The sequence below is a fragment of the Rhizoctonia solani genome, chromosome 6 (assembly GCF_016906535.1).
Source record: "Rhizoctonia solani chromosome 6, complete sequence".
NCBI classification, from domain to species: domain Eukaryota; kingdom Fungi; phylum Basidiomycota; class Agaricomycetes; order Cantharellales; family Ceratobasidiaceae; genus Rhizoctonia; species Rhizoctonia solani.
Window position 1 is genome coordinate 1,215,100 of NC_057375.1, and position 24,336 is coordinate 1,239,435.

Here is a 24,336-nt window from a genome sequence, read left to right on the forward strand (position 1 = left end):
TTACACAACCTCCACATCCACTTGATTTTTCCTCATATATGGAATCGGTATCGTTGAAGCCAGGCAAAATAGGTTCATCTTTAATTCAAACGGTCTTCATCAGTCACCAGGCTGGTTTGTTCGCGCAAATGTAGGAAAATACCTGACAGCATGCCTTCTTGTCCAGATGACATTCTGGGAACAGGATTTGGTTCATTTATGATTCTATCAATATTGTTCATCGTGAGCGACAATGGTGTGGTTAAAATCAAAATGAAGTGAGGTAAGAGGAACTAGGATATCCAGTTACGACTCAAGAGGAAACGACTTATATTGCTTACAACAAGGTTCTTTCTTCCAAGAAGAGATCAAAGGTAATGTACCAACAACACAGCCCGTTGGCAAGTAGCCGACGTGTGGCATCAAGAAGTTCGACGTTCCACGATTGGTCAGGACACCGAGGTGGAAAAGTGACAATACTTTTGCTTGTTTGGGATACATGTTCAAAGCTCCTCATGCAACCACCTAGAATGATCCTTCTCCCCGCTCTCTTCTCCTTCAGCGCGTCGCCGCTCATGCCGAGCAAAAAAACCAAGCTTCGCCGCTTTTTGTTGTTGCTGCTTTGTCCTTTTGATGGTATTGGTTTCCTCGGGCGAATTTCGCTAGGTGTGGTGAACCATATGAGTGTAAATAATACCACTCTTGTGAAGGCTGCATAGCCCGATATAATTAGTTATAGGTATTGAAGAGTGAGAATGGTGTTATGCTCGCCTCATTCAGACCTGGCGGGTTGACTCGCATCAAGTTACGTTGTAATGCATGCATCGTTCGAACAAAGAGGGCCGGACCAGGATCATTCCAAGCTTCTTCTTCTCCGGGTGGCATATTTTTGTCGAAACATTTAGTTTCAAATGTTGAAATGCAAGACCCAGTTTGTTCCCACTGATAATATAGCTTAATATTAATTGCTACAAGAATGGGGAGATGGGCTCACCTGGCGAGCCCACATCGCTGCCACCTCATCATCGCTCGCCTCTAACGAGACGCCGCCCCATCCTAATTTGCGAGTCACACTAGTCATTGGTTCTATATGACGCGCATAGCCCTCGACGAGGCGGAGAATTTCCTCTGGCGGGTAGGAGGAACCGCAATTGCTATAATGTGTCACATTGTCGCATCTAATTCATACCAAGGCTCTAGCCAGTTTCTTTGTATAAAAGATCAAACTGTCTCACGAAAGAGTTCGTATCTCTTGAATAATCCATTGTTGGCGCTCTTTATTCCAGACTCGTAGTAATTCTAATAACCCTGGCGAAAAAGCACAGCAGGAGTCCAAAACTTTTGAGCTCTCCGAACAAGACAAGGGCAGTTCTTCTGGACAAGATGGCGCGGCTTTCGTAACAGCCACAAGTCCTAAAAATATAGTGCCGAGGCCGAGCATCGTCGTCAGTTTCACCAAGCACAGACTTGAGTCACGTGGATTGAAGATACGGACTGGGCCCCTACAGCTTTTGGCTCTCGGGCGGACTGGAATCGTGATTTTGACTTTATTTTAATTATTGGGGTTGTTGCATGTGTTGTTTTGGGCTCTAGCCCACACGGTGTTTGCCTCGTTCGCATGTCCGTGTAATAAATTGAATGTTAAAAAAAAAAAAACTTGAGTCACGTGGATTCGTTTTAGGATAGTGAATTACATAACCTATTGCCTTTCTCGACTTTTAGTCTGACCACGACAAACTTGAAATTAATCATTACTCAGACATGCCTCGTGAAGTAGAGCCTCCTACTCTACAATCGGACTTTGTTCTTACTTCACTGAGAGCTTCTCCTCCTATACGTGTTGATGGTCGTTCACCGATGCAAGCACGGGACCCGGAACTTACTTTTGGAGATTCGCTGGGATGGGTTGAATGTCGGATGGGAAAGACGAGGTAAGTATTTGTGCATGATCTATTTCGAAGAAGTTCTCAAATGGAGCTCTTATGTGAGAGCGTTAGCAAATGTATCAGCCACAATGACTCGGCCACGCCCAGACAGGCCTTACGAAGGCACAGTAACAATTCACACAGAGCTCAGTCCCATGGCCGCAGCAATATATGATGCCGGGAGGTGCTTATATTTATTTATACGAACCCCTATCAACAATTCACAGTTTCCGTATTTTAGATCTTCAGAGGAAGAAGTTATCCTAACGCGAATGATTGAAAAGATTATTCGAAGGAGTGAGGCCGTTGACAGAGAAGCTTTGTGTATTCTCGCCGGACAGCAGGTATGCAATAGACTCACCGCTCTTGACGTTGAACCCATTCGGATTGGGCCAAAAGGTGTGGGCGTTACGCCTTACTATTCATGTGCTCTCGGATGAGGGGAATATGCTAGACTGCGCTTGCCTCGCAGCTGTCACGGCCTTAAGACATTTTAGGTACGTTTGTTTAAACTGTGTCAAAGAAACTTTGTGGCTAAAGGTCACTGTAATGTTCAGACGACCTGATGTAGAAGTAGTTGGAGACGAAGTCATCATTGTGGGCATCCGCTTTTCGGCTCTTGATTGAGTACTTGCTCACGAATCTCATTTGATAGCACGATCCCGAAGAGAGAGCACCCGTGCCCCTATCTCTTCATCATACCCCATATTGTGTATCGTTTGCATTCCTTGATGAAGAGTAAGCATTCATTGTGCGCTGATGCTTTATACTAATGAGGTATTGGCCCAACAGCCTTCCGGTATTAGATCCAAATCACCTCGAAACGCAAATATCACTATCATCGTTGAGCCTCGCTCTCACTCCTGCAAGAGAGTTGTGTACAGTTCAAAAAGCTGGAGGATTAGCCCTTGACGCTGACGAAATGCTTCGGTTAGTCGTTTTATATAGTCAGCAGGCCCAAACTCAATCTCTACCAGTTTGGTCGATATCGCTGCAGGTCGAGCAAAAGAGCTAAACTCTCTAGTTGAAAAAAGATTAAAAGAGGACTTAGCCATGCGTGTAATTGAGATCCGATAAATTAAAACCTTACTTCGAGTCCAGGACTGCAAACCCGCTGGAGTTCCGTCATCAGTGGCTGTGCCTGGATTGCACAAATCCAAGTCGAGCCGAACAATTCGATTCGCCCAGCGAACACAGCTCTACCTAAAGTCAGAAAACTCATAGATAGGTCCACCCTTTAAAAATATGCGCCGTGGAGTAATTCGAAACCGACTTTCATCATCTATGATCATTAGGCCCATAATTCTACATTGGAATCTGCTGCTTGAACCTTGTACTTTCAACATTGGCTCTTTAGTCTCTCCAGCAACTTCTATTGGTTTAGCTACCTTAGAATCGTGTGTATTATACATCTGAGTATCAGAATCTAACTCAAGAGCACTGACGTTGGTGAATACCTTGCTTCTTTCCCATCTGGGCTCCCAGGGCCGCTACCCTCAGTGAACTAAAACTGGCAAACACACAACTTGTTCGCATAATCTACTGTTGTGCTATCAGAACGCTAGTTTCTATATGACTATAGCCAAACTTTGGTGCTCTCTCGACCCCTTCGTCACCTTATACTTATAGTTATCTTACGAATGGCACCCGCCGAACACCTAACGGGTTGACGCCCGGGTGCATTTGCAACACGGTACTGAGTAGACTTTGTCAAACTTGTTCTCTGATCTCACGTAAAACTTCTGTGTGATCATATTGCTAATCCATTCCACTGAAAGTACTATAAGGCCCCCTTTTGGGTGGTTCGTCTACTCTCGGAAGTACATCGCCCCACAAACAAACTCGAAAGATATTGATGGGAAACCGCTCTATATCATTGAGGTAAATGCTTGATTTGATATCTCGAGCTCACAATCTGGATTAAAACTTGGCTCACCACGCCCAATGATAGTCTGGTGCAAAGCTATACTAAACTACAAGTCGGGCAGACTACTAAACGCCTGATATAGGAGTATCTTACACTGGGTAATCCAGAGCGGGGCGAAGTGATTTGTCTCAGAAGCGAGTCGATATCAAGGGTAAACGGACACAAAAAAATCACACTTCTATCTGGACGCCAACGATCCCAAAATCAACTAGTTGAGGGTATTTTTGTTTATTGAAAGACGCAGGACGCATTGGTCCTTCAATACCTATATCTTTATGTCCTAATGCTTAACATTTGAGCATATTGAATTACTGGTCGAGCCGCTTACTAGCACAAATACATGAAGGCACATATCGCGATCGATATAAGTTACTTGCGTGCTACTGTACCACATGGTACCAGGAATACTAATTCCGTGTTACTATATAAGGAAGAACATGTCCCTGGCCAGCCCTAATTAGTCATGCCATGAGGCTCATGTAAATGCCGTCCCCGATCTTTGCGTTTTCGAGCGCTTTATCCATTAAACAGGGCTATCGGGTGATGTTTTATAGTAAACACCAGAAGTGTGGATTTTGTGGACGTAACAAATCTCGCATTATATGCTGAGTACTGCCAGAATCCAACCAACACTTCCATGAATTTGCAACCCCAGCTTATCCCTATGTGCCTACGAGCTGCGAATTCTGAGTTCCCAGGCGCGGGTAGTTACAAAATCTGGAAGTCATGTGGAATTCTGTACTTTTGGTGTTCACCCTGTTTCTTTGAACCCGGTTATTGTGGGGTCTTGACACCTCGTCGATTCAACTGGAGAAGAGCTCTTGCGTATTTACACTTATGGCTGCCTCCTAGTTAAAGGGGAAATAATATCTATATACCCCACAAGTATATTCTTAAACTATCTACAATGCCCCAAAATTAGTTATTTAGAGAACACATATGTTCTCGCTTGTAGAACACTTAAGCTTCTGGACACAATTCTTAAACCCATACACATGGAGTTTCTCGGCTGAATATCCATTCATTTGGGAGTGGGTTCTATGTAAGTGTTCTGCAGCCGGTGCTACGATGCAATAGTGGGAATGCATGTGCTGTGAGCGACCGGATGCTCCTCTTCCGGATCCTAGGAGCTAAGCTACCAGAACTGGCAATTTTTATGCTGTTCGTGAGTACTGGATATAAGGCAGATTTTCTCGATGGGATATTCCGATGAATCCGTTGGATTGGAATAGACGCAAACCTCACTATCCTCAAATGAGTAGTACTTCTTTGCTCGGGAGTAATACCTTGCCCAATTCCATAACGTATGAGTTCCCACGCTGTTGGACCAACCAACCAATACTTCAAAAGAAATCATGGGTATGTTCGATGGAGTTCGTAGGGTGCGTGCGCTATTCACTTGGATACTCTTGGCTCTTCAATCAGCTCGCATCTTTCACAATCCGGCACACCTCGATCAGGTGCAGGATCAACAAAAGGGGTTTCTTATCGGGTTATCGATATACAGACTCGTATTTCAAGTCAAACATACGATTGAATGCTTGGTCAGTATCTGAAAAATGCGCAAAAAATCATTAATCATAACGGGAACCAGAGTTTATATATTGTTTACATCGGCTTTGAGAACACCACCGCTTTCGGGGTTAGTATGTCCCCTATAACAATTCAATTCAAATGCAAGTTTAAGGGATTTCGTAGTGACCCCGAAAGACATGCATATATGGTAGAAAAGGAAACGAAAGGAAAAAAAAAACGTTTTCAGTAGTGGAATATGTTCGGCTAACCCCTCTAGAGATTGATTGGACCGATTGCCGCGAGATCCTCGACCGCCAGCTTTAGCAAGCAACACGCCTCACTTCATCTGGTTAAGACAAGATATTGGTGGCGTTGTGCTACAGCAAATGCCTACCTATATCAGTACTCAAGAAGCTTGCGGGTTTGCCTCAATCAAATTCAACTAGGGTAGACCCAGAACAGTACTTTACGCCCATTGCTTACGAGGGCTTGCTTTGTAAATAAATGCTTACTGGCGACGGATCTCGTAGCTTCTCAAATGTGCAAGGTGGCCAGTCAGACACCAGTTTGGTGTCTCTAGAATGTCAGGTAGTCGAGACTGCAGAAACCAAAGCTTCAGATCTCCAATCCAACAAAGTACAAGTCTATGGAGGACTTCATGCCACAAGGTATGTACTGGCCATGCAACGTGGAATGGGTATTGGGACAGACGTCTATGAGCATTGCATATCTGACAGCAGAAAGGATCCTGAGACTATGTGCTTCTAACCTTGAGCTTGGGTATATTCGAGCCTACTAATTACATGCCATCACAAGAAGCAAGGTCAATTACGAGACAAATTCTGTCGTAACTATTTTGGGGATCATCCAGAGCAACCCGGGCCTAGGTTCGTATAGGTAGACCTGTATACTTTGATATTTGCTTCGCCGGATGAATCGGCGTCTGTCTATCTGATGTCAAGATGATGGTAGAGAAGTAATAAATTTAAATCCTTATTGATGATTGTTTCAAAGACGAAACAATGCCATATCTACTCAGATTATCGTACTGGGTAGCCTGAGCATTCGTAGGCACTAAATAAGCCAGCAACTAGGTATCAACCTTGTCGCTATATCAATAAACCCCAAACCTCATTCCTTGGGCGTCTAGCATGGCCGGGATGGACGGCCTGGTAACACGTACACCCAGCAGCCACTAATAAACACGTGGCGTAATATAACCATCAATGGGCAACACGAGATCCCGAACACGCCAACTTTCAACCCAGAGCTCCACACGAATTCATCCTCCTAGATCGATTGTAACGAAGATCAAGAGATGGCTAGGGTCTTTGTGCATGACACCCGCATGTATAATCCGGGATTGTGTTGCCTGCTACTGAGTTAGAGTTTTGTGTGAACTCCTTTGAAAATACTAGTGTGGATATTTGCTGTTGAACTAGCCATGTTTCTAGAAAATAGAAGGTATTAGCGCAAGCTCTCTCTTCATCGACTCATTTCTGTCCTACTGGAGCAATAAACACTTCCTCAAATAAGATTCACTTCAAGAGCCAGGGTTAGAAGTGAGAGGGGAGACATGGATATCTGATCGAGACTCGCATGTCCCGATGAATTCCCTGAATATTCCGAGCATCTCGATCAGCGACATAGAGCTTCTAAAGCACGTGATCCAGCACCCCGCTTTTCTTAATTGGATAACTTGTTTGCCTGGTGACGATCTTTCAACACAGCAACCATGGATAGAACGACCGGAAAAAACCCCAGAAGTCGCGCATGGATATCGTTCTGGTACATAGCCAGTGCTTTTGTCATTGCATGGGATGTTGGCTACTGTTTTATGAGGTAAACGTGTAACATTTGCACTCAGAATTGGACCAAAATAGACTCACCAGTTTGAAGACCTCGATCAATGGCTGGAGGTGATCTACACTGGATATGGAAACCATACGCGCTTTACGCTCAGATTGATTATGTACGTGAGAGCACCGTTATGTTGCTTTGAATACACAGCTCACATACATTGCTTTTGGTCAGGTATACGGATGGCCCTCGTTCACACGAGGAGACGGCTTTGCGAATGCCCAGTGTGAGCTTGATATCAACACCTTTGAGTTTGAATTAATTGAGTTTGATAATAGCATTGATGAATGTGCTTGAAACAATCTTGAATGTGAGTAAAAGTTTCAAAAATCCCGCTCCGAAAGTCGAGGTGGGGTTTACATGGTATTGTTATGGAACAGCTGGCATACGTCTACTACGTGCACATCCGTCCTTCTTCTGTTGCCCCGCTTGTTGGGTTTTCCAGTGAGTCCAGGATTAATACTATTGCGGTTCAATTTAACCTGATTCTAACTTGTTCGGCTGCGTGTAAATTCCAGGTGCATTAATGACATTGTCCAAGACTGTCTTATATTGGTTAAATGATTATTATTGCTCGTGGTGTACTAGTCACAACCCTCCACTCAAATGGATTATCCTTTTTGCTTTACCGAATGTGAGTCCTTTAATCAACCGCCATAATAATCGGAGTTGGACCGTTTTTAACATCCGAAATGACCTTAATTTCATCCAAATGCGAATAGGGGTGAGTCTTAATAGCACACACTGGATGTCATGCTCATGCCTTTATTCATTAAGAGTTTGGCTTGTGGTACCCACCCTCATCGTGTTCGTGCTTGGGAAGGACATTGTGGAGGCATTACAAAAAGCACCGATACAAACAGTGTCAGGCAAAAGCAAAGTTATGTGATAACAAATAGTTAGAGTTGGTTTATCGATTGCTTTTTCCCACCACTATGGATCTGGAAAATGGGCCGCCCCCTTGTTCGGTTCCGTGCCGAACAGCAAGCGAGTTAAGCCGGCCCTCTGGAGATTGTTTTTTCTGAATCGGGATCATCCTGTTGTTGTCTGTCACTTGCGCAACTTGTTTGCGGCCTTTTGACCCCCTAACCCAAATGATGGCTTTGCCATTCACTTGACGCTCATATCCTTCTTAACTTCCCTCGTCTTGGCTGATAGACTTCTAGCTCCATCTCATCCCAATCTCTTGCGCTAAACGTATGTTCCCCCTATCACAGCTGGCGTCATGAAAATTGATCCAATTAATATGCTAGATAATGATGAACGACTATCGCACAGTGCTCTACCGATTGGACTTGGCCACCTCGTATCCAACACTACATGCATTATTGCAGCATTTCATGAACGAATCGCCCCTCGACGGTACTCTCGAGCTGCGTGTAGTGACCACTCCTAGCACTGGCAGTCCTCATATCCCAACCCCTCCAAGGTCGCCCAACCCGCATGCACCTCATGCGATGATGTCAGCACCCGAGCATTACATGTCTTTCGCTCGATCCGATGATGGTCGGGAGGTCCATGCCCGGCACACATTTGGTGTTCCGCCCGACCCCGACCTCAATGTGAGCCCTAGTTCTCCAACCCAGAGGAGCATTTATGCTCGTAAGCCCATGATGGCAGTTACCCACGAATTTCCACCAAAGACCTCGGTCATCGCTGCTTTCATTCCAATCGTCGAGCATTTCTTGCGGACAGATCATGAGCTGGCATCTGTCATTTTCGAGTGTCGAAGCTACATGCAACCGGCGGAACGAGGCGAAGTCCATCCACTAGAGATCCTAGACAGACAGGCTCCGTACAAGCGTATGTTCGGATATGTGGGGAGAGTAAGAGGAGGCATGACCGTATACGAACTAGATGACACTGTAACGGGAACTATGTTCTCTTCCATTCCTGTCAATTTCCCCTTGCCGCCATGATTTTTAGATCCTCGGATACTTCTCGGATGATTTATCTTATTTCTTTTTTGGGTTAGGCCTGAGCCAAGGCCTGGATGATTTTTTCATTCTACCATGTATTCTTGTATTGTTTGTATGCACGAGATAATTAATTGGTGCTAGCTACGTTGTATGCAGGCGACTTGTTTGCGTTCATTATTCAATCAAAAGATCTATGTTTGCTGGATCGTGCTATACAACGAATCATGCGAGAGAACGCATGCCTGAAAACATACATGTACATAAAAGGGTCGATGACGAAAGAGCATATAGAAACCGCAGAGAACAAATAGTGAGCCTAATCTTACACCCAAGAATTGTCAGAAGCACGAGTGCTTGGTCCTGCTTGGGGTTCTGATTCCTCGCCATCGGCCTGCCCTCGACAAACAGGGCAAGTGCGAGAATTACTGTCAAATAGAAATATCAGAATCAAGATGCTAATCAGATATACATGAATGAAGCATACCTGAGCCATTGCTGGATAGTATTTTAAGTTAGCAACAGGGGCCGATACAAGCCAAAAACTTGCTGCTCACCTGAACACATTCCCTGTGGAACCAATGCGAACAACGTTTGACCACCGTAACAACATCCTCTGAACTATAGTCATCTAAACAAATTGGGCAACGAGCCTCTGCCCTGGCTTCTGGCGAGTCCCCGTATCGACACGATAACATCGATCGAATCACTTCTGCAGGTGTGCCGCGAGGCTTAGCATCTCCAATACGTGCCGCCAACCGCAGTAAGCCTTCATATGAATCATCAAATTCATCATCTCGCAGATAATCTCCACTGGGCGGCTGAGGCCTGGTCCGCCCACGAGATCGTAAGAAGAACCGTCTAGTGGCCTGCTCGGCGTGATGCCATTCGTCGTTGTCATCGCTGCTTCCACCACCGCCACGACCAGAATTCCGTCGAGGAAGAAAGTGGGAGAACCGGGAATAGGAGCGAGTAGGCGAAGTCGAATTGTTCTGGTTTGCGAACGGGCGTAGCAGAGATGATGAAACAGAAGGTTGATGCGGGGGCGCTGGAGGCGAAAGTCGTCGACGGTGTAATCTTCCGAAAGTTGCCGAGGGGGACTGCGTTTGGATCGAGGATCCCATATTACTGTTGCGGTTATTTCCTGACTCTGCCTGACGAGATGACGCTACTGATTGGTGGCTGCCTCCGGAGGGACGGAACAAGAGCCGATCACGCAGAGGCATATGTGAGGGCAGGCTGGGAGGGGGCACATCATTTGACCACCATTCGTTGCTGGGACCGTTCGATCTCCAAGAGCCCTCGTTGGCGTAAGAAGATGCTCGTGTGCCTCGAGTTGACGAGGAGTCTCGCGCACTTTGCCTTTGCTCAAGATACCCGTCCAGGCCACGTGTAGGCGTCCGGCGACTGGGATACTCGAGAGGTAGCTCTGATCCCAGACCGCTCGACCCACCAGCAGGATGGATGTATCGTTCGGCAGGCCACCCAGAGGTACGTTGGGCCGACGAAAACTCAAACGGAGGCAACGTCGGAGGAGGAGTAGGGTTACGCTCTGTGGGTTCATACACCCACCCCGTGTGCCCAGAGTGGCTTGGGCTGTGGGGCCGCGTAGGTCCTGGTTCATGCTGTGGGCCATAATGATGCGTGTGATCGTTTCCTTCGTTGGCAAGCGCACTAAGCTCCAGAAGCCCGGATTCAACCTGATTGAGCGCATTGTTCACCGAATGCATAAATCCGGTCGAATCCCTACGGGAAGCAGACTCAGGCAAGAGGGTCCGACGGCGACGTCCGCGTAGAGAGGAAGCCCTCATCAATTCATGCGTTAGAGTGTTATTACGTGTCGGAGTGTCGGATGATGGCCATTCGGGTCGATCTCCTTCGTGCATTGTGAAGGGGCGTGGTGGAGGCGCCTCGGTAGCTCCAGGGTGGGGCCACGCCACTGCAGAGACAGAGGATCGGCGTGAGTCAGAAGACATATTGGACGGGGGATTTTCATTGTCAAGCGGTGACAAGAAGCTCCGTCCTGAAGACGCATGTAGGAATCCGGGACGTAAATGTTGTATGTAAAACCACTTACTGTGGGGATGATATGTGGGCGATTCTGGCGGGTGGCGTCTAGAAGTGTCTCTTTCTCTCGGATCGTGGGATCCTGATAACAAGATGAATACCTGGAGTCCCTTCAGTACCTAACCACTCACTGTGCAATAGTTGGCGGACCCGTTCCAATTGAACCTGAGAACGAGTTAGATGGGATTCCCACCTTTCCCTTGAAGACACACGAACTCTCTCGGATTCAGCTGGCGGTAAAGGCCGAGTCGGTCCATCACTCGCTCGGCGGGACGTATCCACCAACGAGGCACGTAGCACATGACTCGCAGATCTAAAATTTATCGGCTCAGGTCCTTGAGTGCCCCAGGTATCGGCTCGGAATATCCAGGATCGTCGAATCCTTCGAGTAGTGAGGGAGGAGACTCGGTAAATACCATTCCGCCCTCATGGTTTCCCGGTAAAAACTGCATAGGAGCAGCTGTATCATTTGACCGGGCAGGAAGAACTTCTGGCCGTCGAGCCGGACGAGGGATCTCGCCCCACAATCGTGTATTGGATTCATCGTTTTCAGGCCAAAGATCGCTATCAGCGAATCCAGTAGCCACAAGCGAAGCGCGCGTCATTGGGCGTGGATGAGGGCGAGAACGAGCCACAAAGTCGGGCCATACCTGCCCCTGCCCCTGAGCCTGCGTGTCGCTCAGCTGAGCCATTGGCGGTCGTCTGGGAACCTCTTCGTTGCCGGTATATCCAGTATCATGTCGTCGATCATTGTGGCTATAATCAGAATCCCGGCGACGGATATAATCCTCCCGAGCCGCGCGTGACCTTCGATCTCTCTGCGACTCCCATTCACGTAGCCAATTCCCGTCTGTTGGCGGAGAAGGGTGGTATTGAGGTGGCTCGTGGCGAGGAAATGCCCATGAAGAACGATTACTGCCGCTCCCTCCCCAGCTCGGTTCTGGTGGCGCGCTCTGCTGGAGCGGAGGCGACCGCCTTATTTCGTCGATAGACTGTGCAAAGGTTTGGTATCGCGCCAAGGTAGATGTCGCATCGTATGTGGGTGAAGGGTCAGGAGTGGCCTGGGGGCTCCTATTCCAGCTCATCCCCGTCAGTGGGTCGAAAAGTGTACTGTCCGTAGAGGAAACAGAGACCGGAGGAGGCATTCGGGTTCGGTTGGTCGGTCGCGGGACGATAGGGACGGGTGAAGTAGTGGTTCGGGGAATAGATCCGTCCACCGAGCGCTCGATGTTCGCCGTGGACGAGAGGCATTGTCCTCGAACCACATTGTAGTGTGGCTGTCCGATACCGGTGGTGTGCGACTCAAATTCGTAGCGCTTGTGCGATCTTCAAGAGGTAGGGCGTCGAGGTGGAGCCGAGCTGGGCCTTCAGACCCGGGAAGTCTGACGGCCCTAGTCAACGCGCTTCTCACACCTACACGACTTGTAGTCGTGGCGATGTCTACTGGTCGTCTTGTGCCCATCCCAGTATCCGTCTCCCTCGTGCTCGCGGTACCCATCGTGGCCTCAGATGACCTCAGAGCCGTTGTAGTCTCAGACCCTCTGGTGCCCGTACTAATCTCCGACCCTCTGGTACCCATCGCGACCTCTGACCCTCCTGTCTCGGGTGTCCTCGGGCCAAACAAATCCGACCAGCTCATCCGACCAGGCTCGGGACTGACAGACGCCCGAAATGAGGGCAGGGAAGCCCCAGAGTCTGAAGGCCGCGAAGGAAGTGAAGCGCCTGACTCAGTCAAACGGCGCGAGTAGATCGATTCGAAGGTCGAATCTTCGCTTGGATGGGTTATTCGAGATGGTTGTTCGTTATGGCCGTTCCTTGGTACCTCCTCGGTATGAGTATAGCTCGATAATTGCTCGGGGCCAATTTGAGGAAGATGTTCAGGTGGGGTTTGTTCTAGGTGATGCTGTTGTTCATGACCACTCGTTGATAACGGCACACCCCTCAGCACCTCACCAGCGTGTGGCTGGCGCTCATCCGTTTCAACCGGGGGAAAGTACGATCCCACAGCCATGCCAGCCTGCGCTTGGTTTGGACTGACGCTGCTGCTATTTCCTCTCTCGCTTTGACGTAGCAATCCGGTGCCTTGATGCTCCATTAATTCTGAGCTCTCCTGGTGCACGAGACCAGTTCGGGCCGTGCCTTCCTGCCGCATGAATCGTCTGAGTGCGTCCAGAGATGCATCGCCGCCATCCAGTTGAGGTGACGAAGGATATGATTCTGTTTGGGGCAGGGGCGGGCCGTATGGCATTTGAGGTTCTGAAGGGACAAAAGTTCCTGTTTGGGACGGGGATGGGACATAACTTTCTGTTCGATCTGCGGATGGAGTATAAAGTTCTGCTTGAGATGAAATATACGAATCTCCACCTAAGCGAAACCAAAAATGTCAGAAAATATAAACAGTAATAATAAACATTATCAAAAAGTAATCATGAAGCGTCTTCAGTCGAGCCCAATTTATGAGAAGTTCATTTCAACTATGCGAGACCCATCCAACCGTGCACAAGATATCAAAGCCATCAACATAAAAATACTCACCACTATGGACGGGCGAGTCAACCTCCATCATCCGGGCCACGAAACTCGGCAAGGCACTGCCTGGCGGAGTCACAGCAAGATCAAACGCCGAAGTTCGTGGGGATGCTGAGGTGGGGAATGCAGTCGAAGGCGAGTCTGGTCCAGGAGCAAGGGGAAAGTTAAGGAGGTTGAGTGAAAGAGGGCGTCTTGTCGCGGTTACAGCAGGCGGGGAGTGGTTAGCAGGCGCGATGGTACGTGGTGAATGATCAGAGCGAACGGTCGACGCTGCCCCTGGTGATGATGTAGCACTTCTCGCAATCGAACTGGGCCCGAGGGAGCCAGATCCCGACCCAGGCTCGAGTGATGCAGAGACCGACTCGGACGTAGCAAGTAAACTGGAGCCAACGCTCTCGCCTTCAATATCGACCCACGGTAACGGTACTCGGGTGGACCCAGCTCTACTGTGTTGCGGGAGTGGCAACGCGCTATCCACGCTCGCGCTTCCGAAGCTGAGCGAGAACGCCCGGTCTCGGGGCGGGGGAAGAGCTTCGTCGAGTTGCTGGGTCAACCAACCGAGGTCAAGTGGTTGGGCTCGCGGTTCAGATGAAGCAACATTGTTTGTCGATGTGGAACGTGGTGGCAAGGCAAGTCGCAATGGGGCGCTAGTGGTCGTCGTCGTGGGGGGCGAAACGGGCCTGAACCCTGATTGGCTGGAGAGGGACAAATTAGGAAGATGGAGTGGGGAAGAAGATCGTAGTGCCGCTGGAGTAGGTATTCTCGGTGCAGCAGCTGGTGCACGAGTCTCGGGATCATCGACAGTCGACAATGGCCAGTCAGGTCTTGTTGGACTGCGTGAGAAATTTGGATTGGGAGACTCGGCTGCAGATGCATAGGCCGACTGTACCAGAAACAATTCCAATTAATTCGTCATTAGTCAGTCATGAATCAAAGCTCACTTCGTCGGTGCTCATCGTCTCCTCGAGGTCGTCAGGAATTGCACTGGTAGCGGCATTGCCATTGCCACTGCCACTCCTGGGGCGTTTATCCCGTTCTTGAGATTCGGATGATGCCCAAGGAAATGGGCGTTTGGTGGAACCTGGTGTGTTCTCGCCGTTGGGATTTGTGCTCGGCTGAGTCGATGGACCAGCCCCGACAGAGCTCGTCAGGTAAGTACTGTTGTCGCTGCTCGAGTAGTTCATGCTGAAAGTATGGGTACTCGTCCCTGGAACGTACGTATATAACTGAGCCGCCGTACTCCCGCTCATTGTCGGGCCTAGAATAATGTCCAGTTCAAATCGTGGCAAAACCAATAAATGTCACTATGTCTTACCTACTCAGACGTAACTCTGATATATACGAGCCGGCAAAACAATAAGCAAGATGGTTCACTCGTCGTCGTCACTCGTCACACAACGTACATATGTACCATGCTCAGGGGGTTTCTCAATTGCCAATATGAGTGAGAAACGCCCCGGTTACATTACCCTCTGTGCCAATTTCGGATATGAGGGCCCACAAGCCGATTGGAGTACCCGCACACACAGCCAATTACAGAATACGCTTAATATTGCAATCAATCAATGTATCGGTCCATGATTCGCATCTGCCATCTACTCTAGGTATATCCTATTCCACTTAACTGTACCACCCACTACCTAATGAGCGTACTTCTCTGTCCACTCCTTGCTCACTCTAATCGCATCCGATTCGTTCTCCTTGTAGTGCTTGGCAACCTGTAACACCACAGAGATATAATATTAGAAACTGAATTCTTGTCCTTAATATCAAAGCTCACGTCAGTCGCGAGTGGGTCGTCAGGATTCGGGGCAGACAACAGCGCTTGTATCGACAAGAGCACCGTGCGAATCTGGAGCGCTGGAGACCACTTGTCTATTTGCCCATATCAGTGGCATGCCATGGAGGACTACACGATCACTAACCCTTGAGAATGTCCAAACAGATTCGACCAAGTTTATCTACCATCCTCTGGATCAATACCAGCACTAAACCCCACGCAAATTTAACGCACCAATATTCGGATGATAAATCTTGGTCAAAAACCGGACTTTGGGTGGGCTCATAGGGTACTCTTCAGGCAAGAACAACTCGAGCTTGAATGCACCGCCTACGCGACTGAGCACATTGCCATCCATACCCACAACATACTCACCTTCGAATGGAGACCCACCAGGGCCGGCGATCGTCACATCGAAATACCGCAAATTGTCCTCATGTGGCGACGCGGAGATTCCGGGTGCTGGGTCCGCTGCTAGTCGTTCTGTTTCCTGCATCCAAGATGAATATACATATATCTTTCGAAAAGGATGATACTCGAACCTTGATGATTCTCTGTGCAAAGTATCAGATATGTTTGTTTGTGGGGTATAACATGCGTACCTTTGGGAGGGACATGGTCGCGGTTGGAGATGAGAAAGCGCTTGAACCAGGGATACTGTACCATAAGCGCCAATGTAGTGTGAATTCCAAATATGGTGTCTATAATCATCTCTTTATGTTACCGGGTGTTCATGTTGAGTATGCGAAGTATTTAAACTGCTATGCACGCCGGAGGCAAGATTTACCAAATTTATGCTTACCCTGGCTTTCAATACAGCCTCCAATAAGCCTAACTAGATTCTCATTGAAGCAACCAGGCATGATGTACTTGATTTATTAGAGTGATTAGGCTTTCAAGGTCATTGTATGCGTGTCCCGTTGGTGATAAAAATCAAGCAAAGCCTTTATACAAAACTCCAAGTCAAAATTCTCAGCAATAGACTCGAATCGTTTCTTAAACTGAAGCTTTCCCAGGTTTCGTTCCACGTTTCGGTTCCAGTAGATTAACGTGTTTTGTTGGGCCCATCTAATTCGCTACCGAGGAACCACATTACTCGAGAACTGCCCAGCATTGAATAAGATGAAGACATATAGGGATGTCGATGTCGTCATCGCCCTATACCTGCTATAGAAAACCTAGGGAGAAGAAGACTAGAAGACTCAAAGGTAGTCATCGTCCTTGTTGTTCGGCAAAGTAATTCGCCTCGAGGTAGTTTTACTTCGACATCGTTGATACTTAAGATACTTTCCAGTAGCCCTTCTTCCCATCTTCACCCCACTCAGCCCCTTCACCAACATTACAATCACCCTTCCTTCATCTCCATGAAATCCTGGAATGTCATGATTCTTCTCGTTGGTGCTGCATTGCCAACCCTTGCAGTTCCTGCTTCTCTCAACGTTGAGCCCCAGTTCAAAGACTGTGTTCCCGTAGGTCAAGTGAGCATAAACCACAAAGATACCATTTTTGGCAAAGAAGCTGATTTTATACACGAAGAAATGCACCCTCCAAGTGCTGTGCTGCGATCCAACCAAGAACTTTTGCAATGTTGGAGATAGGACGTCGAGCCCGACCTGCGAGCGTATGTGTTTACGTTTTCTTACCTGCCTTGCTTACCAAGAATATCTCGACTTCTTACAGCACTGTAATGGCGGCCGGGAGCTAACTGGAGCTCAGACTGAGCCGAGCGAAATTTCTTGAAATGTCTGTATCTTAGCCTCTCTTTGCGCCTATGCTACTCTATATATCTTGTCTGCATGGTGACCGCAAATAAAAGCTTTACCTGATCATATACACGCTATATATGTGCTTGTTTTGTTTCCAGTTCACGGGAGTCTGATTAATATTGAGTGCGCCCGGTCTCTCCTAATGCGGAGGGTTCGCACCTCTTTCTGTCTATGTGGGTCCTTCGCAACTCATTGGTTATTGTATTCATATCTTCTCTCAGAACGTATATTCACATACGCTTCGCTGTCTATCATCACTTCGCGAGGGGCACTTAATGTTATCCATATCACTAGTACTCTATATGAGGGTTTCATGTCCAGCTTCTGCTCCAATATTTTGTTTGGAGAAAATCAAGATCTATTCGCAGAAATTAAGAAAATGTTTAAACTGAACGAAATGCTCTACAATACAGATACTTTAAGAGGCATAGTGGGAGACTTCCCGTCTTCAAGTAGACCTTTGGTCCCTTCCACATACGGAACCATGGTGCCACTCATCAACCAGACCGTACGGGTGTTCCCGGGCTCGAATTTGAACGATTTGACGAGTGTCGATAGAACAGTTTCTAGATGGGCTTGGTTAGATAGAACGCACACTTGATCCTGGACATTCACTTACTAAGCTCAAGCAAGGAAAACTTAAAGCCACTGAAAGTGTTCGCGGTTAGTATAATCTCACTAATCGAGCGGTCTCTATGAACTGGCTCACATGCACGCTCTGGGACCCGCAGAAAAGGTCATCCTAAACATCGCGAATTAGAACCCTCAAAGCTCATTGACAAGTTGAACTACTCACATAGACGAGTAAACGCCCGAGGTCTTTGCATCAGATACAGAGTCAGGGAGCTTCTCAAGCCATCTTTCTGGCCGGAACACATCGGCGTCTTCTCCCCAGGTCTCTCTGCGCAAGAGTTGTGCGATTAAACCTGAGGAACAACCTTACTAAAATATATTGCTTACTTGGAACGGTTGGCCTCTTTGATAGAGACATAAATATTCGTGCCTTTCCTGACTCGAATCTCTCTAATCTCCTCCCCATTCTTGCCCTTGATTGGGTATCTCAAAGGGACCGTGCAGTCAACCATAGCTTCCCTTTCGATCATTGCTGCCGGAGGATAGAGCCGCAATGTTTCGCGGCACAGCGCATCCATGTATGGTAGGCTATGGAGGTCATCGTATGTAAGCTGGGCCGGGGCTTCGAGGAGTTCGTCACGGAGACGGTCCTGTATAGCCGGGTTCATTGCTAGCAACTGTAAAATCCGGCTCAAGGCCCCACTGAAGTATGGGAATTAGCTGTGATAAGTCCATCGTATGAAAGCCAAGTCATTACCTGGTAGTTTCGTGACCAGCAAAGATCAAAGTACTGATGTTGGATATCGTTAGCACTCGCAAACAATTGACACTCAGTAACCGACTGACTTCATCTGACCAAGAAGCTGATCCTCCGGAAGTCTGTCTTTTTTGTCGGCTTCCATGTTTGCCTTGACTATGCTCCGGATGAGCTGAGCCCGATATATGCGTATCAACAAGACACTCACGCAAAACAGACATGATGTCATGTGAATCTTCTCCCTTATCTACTTGATTATGCTTCAGCTTTTCCTTTTTCTGCTCAAGGATCGATTGAGCCTAGTGAGTCCATAATTAGCAACTTGTTTATTAGCATCCATCGTAAACGCACTCACCTGCTCGTCCTGCACATCGATGATTTGTTTCAGCTTGCGTACAGATGAAATAGGCGCCCAGTCAGCTAGCTTGCGTTGCAGAGTGGTGGGCCTCAAGTTGTGCAGTATGGGAAAAAATGCCTTCAGGGGTACCACATTGGATAGAGCAGGCCTGAACCGCATCAATTAATAACGATGACAAAGCTCTGGATGCCGACCACATACAGGAAGTCCTTGACAGCACGGCTGTAAGCTGAGTCGGTGCCCTCGAGAACACCGAACGTGTGCCCAAGTCCTATTACGAATAGAGTAAGTTATAAGATAGGCGACCTACATAGCTTTACCTACCTGCTTGCCCGATTAACTCAAGAGCAGTGGCGCTACACCACTTCAGCATGTCGATTTCTTTCCCTGGTACTCCACCTATATCTTTAATCATGGAGCGTTTCATCTACAAAAATGATGGGGCTTAGCCAACTGGCTATAATGCAATTTGAGGAATACGTACATCCTGAGCAATTGACTCGAATATGGGGACCACTGGAAGTGAAAGGTTAGTTGATTCCAATGATCGAATGGTTCAGCAAGTGCATGAGTTACTTACATGATCTCATATGTTTACTTGTGAATACCGGGTTAAGCATCTATAATTTATGTCAACTGATTGCTACCACATCGTATATCAGAACTCTGTAATACCTTGCGTTGTGCTTTGTGCACGTTATCTGAATATAAAAATTTAGTAGGTTCGAATGACGCAATGGCGGCGATCTTACCCGTCGTTGCGAGCAAACCCGGGCCAAAGCTGATTGCGCTGAAACTGGTCAAATAGTTAAATCAACTAGGTTGTAATGATTTCACATAGTTTCGACCTACTCGTAAAAGAACTGTGGATGACGGAAGGTAACATCCACTCCCTTGACAAGGACCTCATGTATAAACCTCGGGTCGGACACAAACAGGTCTTCCCTCTGCAACACGTCTATTCATCAGCATGCGCAAGCATCGGATTAGTGCATAAAACAAGCGTACACCAAGCATTCCGTAGATTTTAGACACTGAGCCATACTTGTCTTGAAGTTCGTTGTGGAAAGTAATTCCTTGAGCGGAGTGCACATCAAATAGGTGCCCTATGATTTTATCACAGTCACAGGATTAGTAGAATTCAACATTATAAAGCGAAACTAATGCGTACCAAACATAGTGTTATTATTTGATGGGCCATCGATGTTAGGGTAGTACGAAGGCCCGATGAGGTGCCTGAAAGCGTATCCCCCCAGCGAAGCAACTGCTAGAGCAATAGAACTCTCAAGAGGATGGGCTTGAAGGAATTCGACCGCTTTGTTGAGGAGCAACTGAGCTTGGTCGGATTCAACTGCAAAGTGGGTTTCGGACATGGTGAACTAAGACTGAGGAGAGATGTCGATACTAAAACCTTCCTAGTTACAGTGTTCTTATATATGTTCTCATCACTTGTGCGCTCTGGGAGCAAAGCGGCTTGTACCCGCGCTGGGTCAGCGAGTATGATGTAAGTTGATTCGCTGAAGCAACATGTACCTAGTAGAATGGCTACAATTGTAGTAGATTTTCCAATGACCCAATACTATTGAATGACACAGCATATAGAGAAAGCTTCTTGCGCGCGGTTAGGTGTAGGGTGCCCTGTATTCGCAGTATCTTCCCTTCGCAATTTCTAAATATGCTTCAAATTTCTCACCCGCGGGAGTTCTTAAGTATCACGAGACAGAACGGATTTTGGCAACGCGTTCCTTTCTTAGAGCGTTCAGTCCATGAATGATCACCCAGGCCACAATTTCATAATGATGCCGCGTCAAAATGGACGACGTACGCCCAATGTCCTCGGCAAGCCGCCGCTCGGTCCTCTTGGTAGCCGCGGCCCAAGTTAACACCTATAATATTATGACATGGAGCATCTCGGAGCTTTGAAACATAGAGTGGCTTCAGTGAATTGAGAAAATCTCTAATATCCAAAGTAGACATAGTACTTTAGCCCCCTACGATGCATACAGTACATACAATCTTGTGATTTTCACATATATCATCTTGAATTATAATACCCTTATGTAGATTTGTCTATATATGTAGTCGGTTATGGCTCATATTTGCTTATTCATGCTCTTAAGCTTCCTTAGCTATCGGATAATACTATAAGCACCTATGAGTACTGAGAAAACTTCTGTCGGAGGATAGGAACTGTTCGCGGTAAATCTCTGAAGCGCGAATTTTCTGGGCGTAAAAAATCTTGCGTTATATGCAGAGCTCCGACAGAATCCGACTGGTATCTCCACGAATCCGCATCCCCAGCTGCGGATGCTTGTCGAAATCTGCACATATATGTACGGAGTTTCTATACTTTTACGGCTCACCGTGACATATATGTATGGAAAGGCAAAACATTAGTCTACCAGCTTCTGCAGCCCAGTCTGTGCTTGTGCATCATCTGGTATGTCTGCATTATACCACCCTCACTTGACAGCATGGTTACCTATATTTAAATTAATAGCATCTAGAGCGCAAATCTCAACGTTCATTCACCCTCGTGAGAAACCCTGAGTCCGACAAATAAATTACACGTCCTACACACAGAATACAAAATATCCAGATCTTCAAATTATGCGCTGTGAATGTCCAGAAGCTAATAGTAAGCACGTATTACGCGCTGAAAAGTGGGATGGACATGTGTTTGAAAATGTTTGGGCAGTTGTAAACAATATTTCCGAGGCAACGGAAGATGAATTAGATTAGCCTATCAACAGCCCTAAGTCCACAAATCCAGCTACGATACATATCGATGCAAGTAGCATGCGCAATGGGTTTAATCTGAATAAATTTTGTCCACAGCAGAGCATTTAGTATCTCACGTACTGTATCACCAACCACTGATCTGAAACTCGAAGAGACGGTTCCAATGAGTTATTCATAAGCTGGACATTTTGCGACTAAGCCTGCGGAAACGCAAAACAGCCACTTAGCCGGAGCATGTATCGAGTCACGTGGCTACCGCTTCATGCTGTGTCGTGCGGAGTACTACCCGGGTATTCACGTGAAATGTGACGAAAGTGGTGCAGTTCAACTAGTTATTCTTTTTCTTAGAAGTTAAGACAAAGTCAACCGCTTGGCCATAATATGCTATAAGTGACTCTGTACTTAGGCAGACATAGGCTATCTGGCGGATATTTATTGAAACTCCAACGTATAAATGATAGCCATTCATACAACTTGAGATATGTGCGAAGTAAACAGTCACCTTTCGCCGAAAATAGGATGTCATCGATATCACTGCATATTTGAGCACTATACTACAGCAGACTCTCGTTCCATGCTCGTTGATGGGCTCGAATCAAGGTGGCTCAAACCGGGACTACAATCATCCCATTGGCTAAATAGTAGTAAACCCTTCACAAGAGCACGGAGTGAGATTCCACTGTGCTCAGTTGATATTTTAGGTTAATTTTGGATCAGATGATGCAAAAAGGCACAGAGATGGGCCAAGCCGAGTCAGACCCCACGAGCCACCCAAAGGCTTATCTAACCTCTGGGAGCTCACGTGACGATTTACACTCGCGTGTCGCGCATCCACCGTCAAAGATTCAGGATGGACTACCCAGCCGAGGATGACGACACTGTAATTTGGCAATGTTCGCAAGCAGTTGCACTGAAACATATTTTTAAAGATGGTAACCCCACTCACTGTTGTATTGTTTTTTGCTGATTGGTTGAAATTGGTAGCACCTGTCGCAACTGCCCCGCCCCCTTCGGTATCCGCGCCTGGGTCGAGTGCGAAAGTTAGGACCGAACCGGGCCTCATGGGGTGAAGCGTAAGAGACGGCAGGACCAGGTGTTCCCGCTACGACTTCAGCTGAAACACTCGGATTGATCCAACAACTTTCGCGCACATTGGGAGGATCTCGAACGTCAAATCCGAACCCAGCACGCCGCAACACTCGTGTGGCTAGTACAGGGAATATAAAGCTTGGGATGCCGCCGCCGAAGCTGAAGCCTCCTGGATCAGATGAAGCATCAACGTCGGAAACTGGCAGTTTTAATTGGAGTCGAAGCTCAACGACAAGTCCTCTGGTTGTTGGCCACTATATCCCAGAATCCAGCTCTGGTTCGACTCGATAGCCATTCCGTCTACACCTCCTAACAGGACACTCTCTGGACCTCGCTCTGCAACAGAACCAACGATTACTGTATCTGCGTTGTTGGATCATGCTCGTGCGGAATCTCCCGAATTACCATCTCCCCCTATCCCGGTCAAGCCCATCATATCTATTCGGACAGATGCGGAAGTTGTAAACAAATCAGCATTCTGTACTCGAATAAACACTTTGGAATCAGCTATGAGTGCCACTGGGAGTGGTAGTTTTGTGTCTACTGCTGCACCCATTTCACCGACAACGCCCCTAGTGGCTCTACCTCCCCGTCCAGAAACACCCGAAACACCCATTCTCGACTTGACTGAGATATCTCCCACCCCTTCCCCAGAACCTAGACCGCTTCGCAAAGCTTCAAGACCCAAATCACCACCTATCGAAGTCACATCAGTCAAGGTCTCTCCTGAAGCCTCTCGCCCAGTTCCTGACACCGCACGTGCTATTACCGAGCCAAATACTTCTAAACGCCCCCCGGCTGCCTCCTTAAAACACACGCAATCTGAACCTTCTCGATCGTTCAAGCCTCCGGTTCAAGCATTTAAACCTCCAACCCAAACAGTGTCCAAGCCTCCTACTCAAACAACATTCAAGTCATCACCCACCATTTTCCCTACCCAACGCCAAAACTCTCGTACCTTTTCCTCCTCTCAGGCCCGTCTTGGTCTGGGCACAGTGGGAAGAGGTTATTCGCAAGTGAACAGACCCTTTAAAATGCCTAACAAGGGGAAAGGGACAGTACCACTGACTGTTGTTCCGCTCCCGAGGCGGGATGGAGTGGTAAAGGCCTCTGCAAGTCCATCGAGGAAAAAGGAAAACATCGACGCGGGGCGAGGGAAGAGGGGGAACTCGCCGGCCCCTGCTGCTCGACCTTCTACCAACCGACCGACAAGTAATCTTTCCTCTCGAACAACAAGTGGCTCTTCCATTCGTACCACCTCAACCAGGACTACTGGGAAACCCACCAATCTAAAAGTACTTCTGGCTCAAAGCGCGAAATGGGTTCCGAGATTGGTCAGATGAGAGCTTTGATGCTGCTACCGTGGACGCCGATATGGCATTTTGGGATACCTGGGATGATTGAAGCCAGAGGACTATGACTCCGAGATCAACGAGGTTTAGGAGGGGCGACGCAGAGAAGAGAGTTCGTGGAAGTGAGAGAAAAGGATCCAGCAAAGTACCAGGATCACACGAGAATTATCTGCTAAAGCTAGAAGCCGGAGAAAGAAGAGA

The 24,336-nt window shown here is 47.6% G+C and overlaps 8 protein-coding genes across 8 annotated transcripts; 3 read left to right on the forward strand and 5 right to left on the reverse strand.

Annotated features, from left to right (window-relative positions):
- Positions 1-708: 708 nt before the first annotated feature.
- On the reverse strand, positions 709-1,060 carry RhiXN_05819 (ribonuclease T2 family; the record flags this gene model as incomplete). The annotated part of the gene is made up of 2 exons (XM_043325635.1): positions 709-921; positions 974-1,060. 2 exons carry the CDS (start codon positions 1,058-1,060, stop codon positions 709-711), a joined length of 300 nt encoding a protein of 99 aa, XP_043181067.1.
- Positions 1,061-1,993: 933 nt separating this feature from the next.
- RhiXN_05820 (exosome complex exonuclease RRP45) lies at positions 1,994-2,981 on the forward strand (the record flags this gene model as incomplete). Its single annotated transcript, XM_043325636.1, has 7 exons — positions 1,994-2,088; positions 2,146-2,248; positions 2,304-2,401; positions 2,462-2,501; positions 2,560-2,642; positions 2,697-2,834; positions 2,882-2,981. The coding sequence occupies 7 exons, from the start codon at positions 1,994-1,996 to the stop codon at positions 2,979-2,981; spliced, it is 657 nt and encodes a 218-aa protein (XP_043181068.1).
- Positions 2,982-7,255: 4,274 nt separating this feature from the next.
- On the forward strand, positions 7,256-9,125 carry RhiXN_05821 (uncharacterized protein; the record flags this gene model as incomplete). Its single annotated transcript, XM_043325637.1, has 7 exons — positions 7,256-7,318; positions 7,381-7,432; positions 7,485-7,516; positions 7,587-7,650; positions 7,725-7,840; positions 8,365-8,403; positions 8,460-9,125. The coding sequence occupies 7 exons, from the start codon at positions 7,256-7,258 to the stop codon at positions 9,123-9,125; spliced, it is 1,032 nt and encodes a 343-aa protein (XP_043181069.1).
- A 322-nt stretch (positions 9,126-9,447) lies between these two features.
- RhiXN_05822 (Zf-rbx1 domain-containing protein) lies at positions 9,448-11,446 on the reverse strand (the record flags this gene model as incomplete). Its single annotated transcript, XM_043325638.1, has 6 exons — positions 9,448-9,550; positions 9,610-9,620; positions 9,680-11,145; positions 11,200-11,271; positions 11,321-11,354; positions 11,402-11,446. The coding sequence occupies 6 exons, from the start codon at positions 11,444-11,446 to the stop codon at positions 9,448-9,450; spliced, it is 1,731 nt and encodes a 576-aa protein (XP_043181070.1).
- A 63-nt stretch (positions 11,447-11,509) lies between these two features.
- On the reverse strand, positions 11,510-14,968 carry RhiXN_05823 (Zf-rbx1 domain-containing protein; the record flags this gene model as incomplete). The annotated part of the gene is made up of 4 exons (XM_043325639.1): positions 11,510-12,260; positions 12,323-13,553; positions 13,725-14,601; positions 14,660-14,968. The coding sequence occupies 4 exons, from the start codon at positions 14,966-14,968 to the stop codon at positions 11,510-11,512; spliced, it is 3,168 nt and encodes a 1,055-aa protein (XP_043181071.1).
- A 390-nt stretch (positions 14,969-15,358) lies between these two features.
- RhiXN_05824 (ubiquitin-conjugating enzyme) lies at positions 15,359-16,115 on the reverse strand (the record flags this gene model as incomplete). Its single annotated transcript, XM_043325640.1, has 7 exons — positions 15,359-15,436; positions 15,499-15,593; positions 15,644-15,679; positions 15,733-15,828; positions 15,874-15,988; positions 16,041-16,052; positions 16,101-16,115. 7 exons carry the CDS (start codon positions 16,113-16,115, stop codon positions 15,359-15,361), a joined length of 447 nt encoding a protein of 148 aa, XP_043181072.1.
- Positions 16,116-17,666: 1,551 nt separating this feature from the next.
- On the reverse strand, positions 17,667-20,325 carry RhiXN_05825 (cytochrome P450 family protein; the record flags this gene model as incomplete). The annotated part of the gene is made up of 18 exons (XM_043325641.1): positions 17,667-17,830; positions 17,884-17,912; positions 17,974-18,006; positions 18,061-18,165; positions 18,225-18,539; positions 18,595-18,627; positions 18,684-18,750; positions 18,803-18,893; positions 18,950-19,100; positions 19,154-19,223; positions 19,277-19,379; positions 19,437-19,468; positions 19,533-19,572; positions 19,628-19,653; positions 19,705-19,748; positions 19,805-19,899; positions 19,961-20,058; positions 20,124-20,325. The coding sequence occupies 18 exons, from the start codon at positions 20,323-20,325 to the stop codon at positions 17,667-17,669; spliced, it is 1,698 nt and encodes a 565-aa protein (XP_043181073.1).
- A 2,219-nt stretch (positions 20,326-22,544) lies between these two features.
- On the forward strand, positions 22,545-24,126 carry RhiXN_05826 (uncharacterized protein; the record flags this gene model as incomplete). Its single annotated transcript, XM_043325642.1, has 4 exons — positions 22,545-22,626; positions 22,679-22,726; positions 22,782-22,974; positions 23,049-24,126. 4 exons carry the CDS (start codon positions 22,545-22,547, stop codon positions 24,124-24,126), a joined length of 1,401 nt encoding a protein of 466 aa, XP_043181074.1.
- Positions 24,127-24,336: the final 210 nt, after the last annotated feature.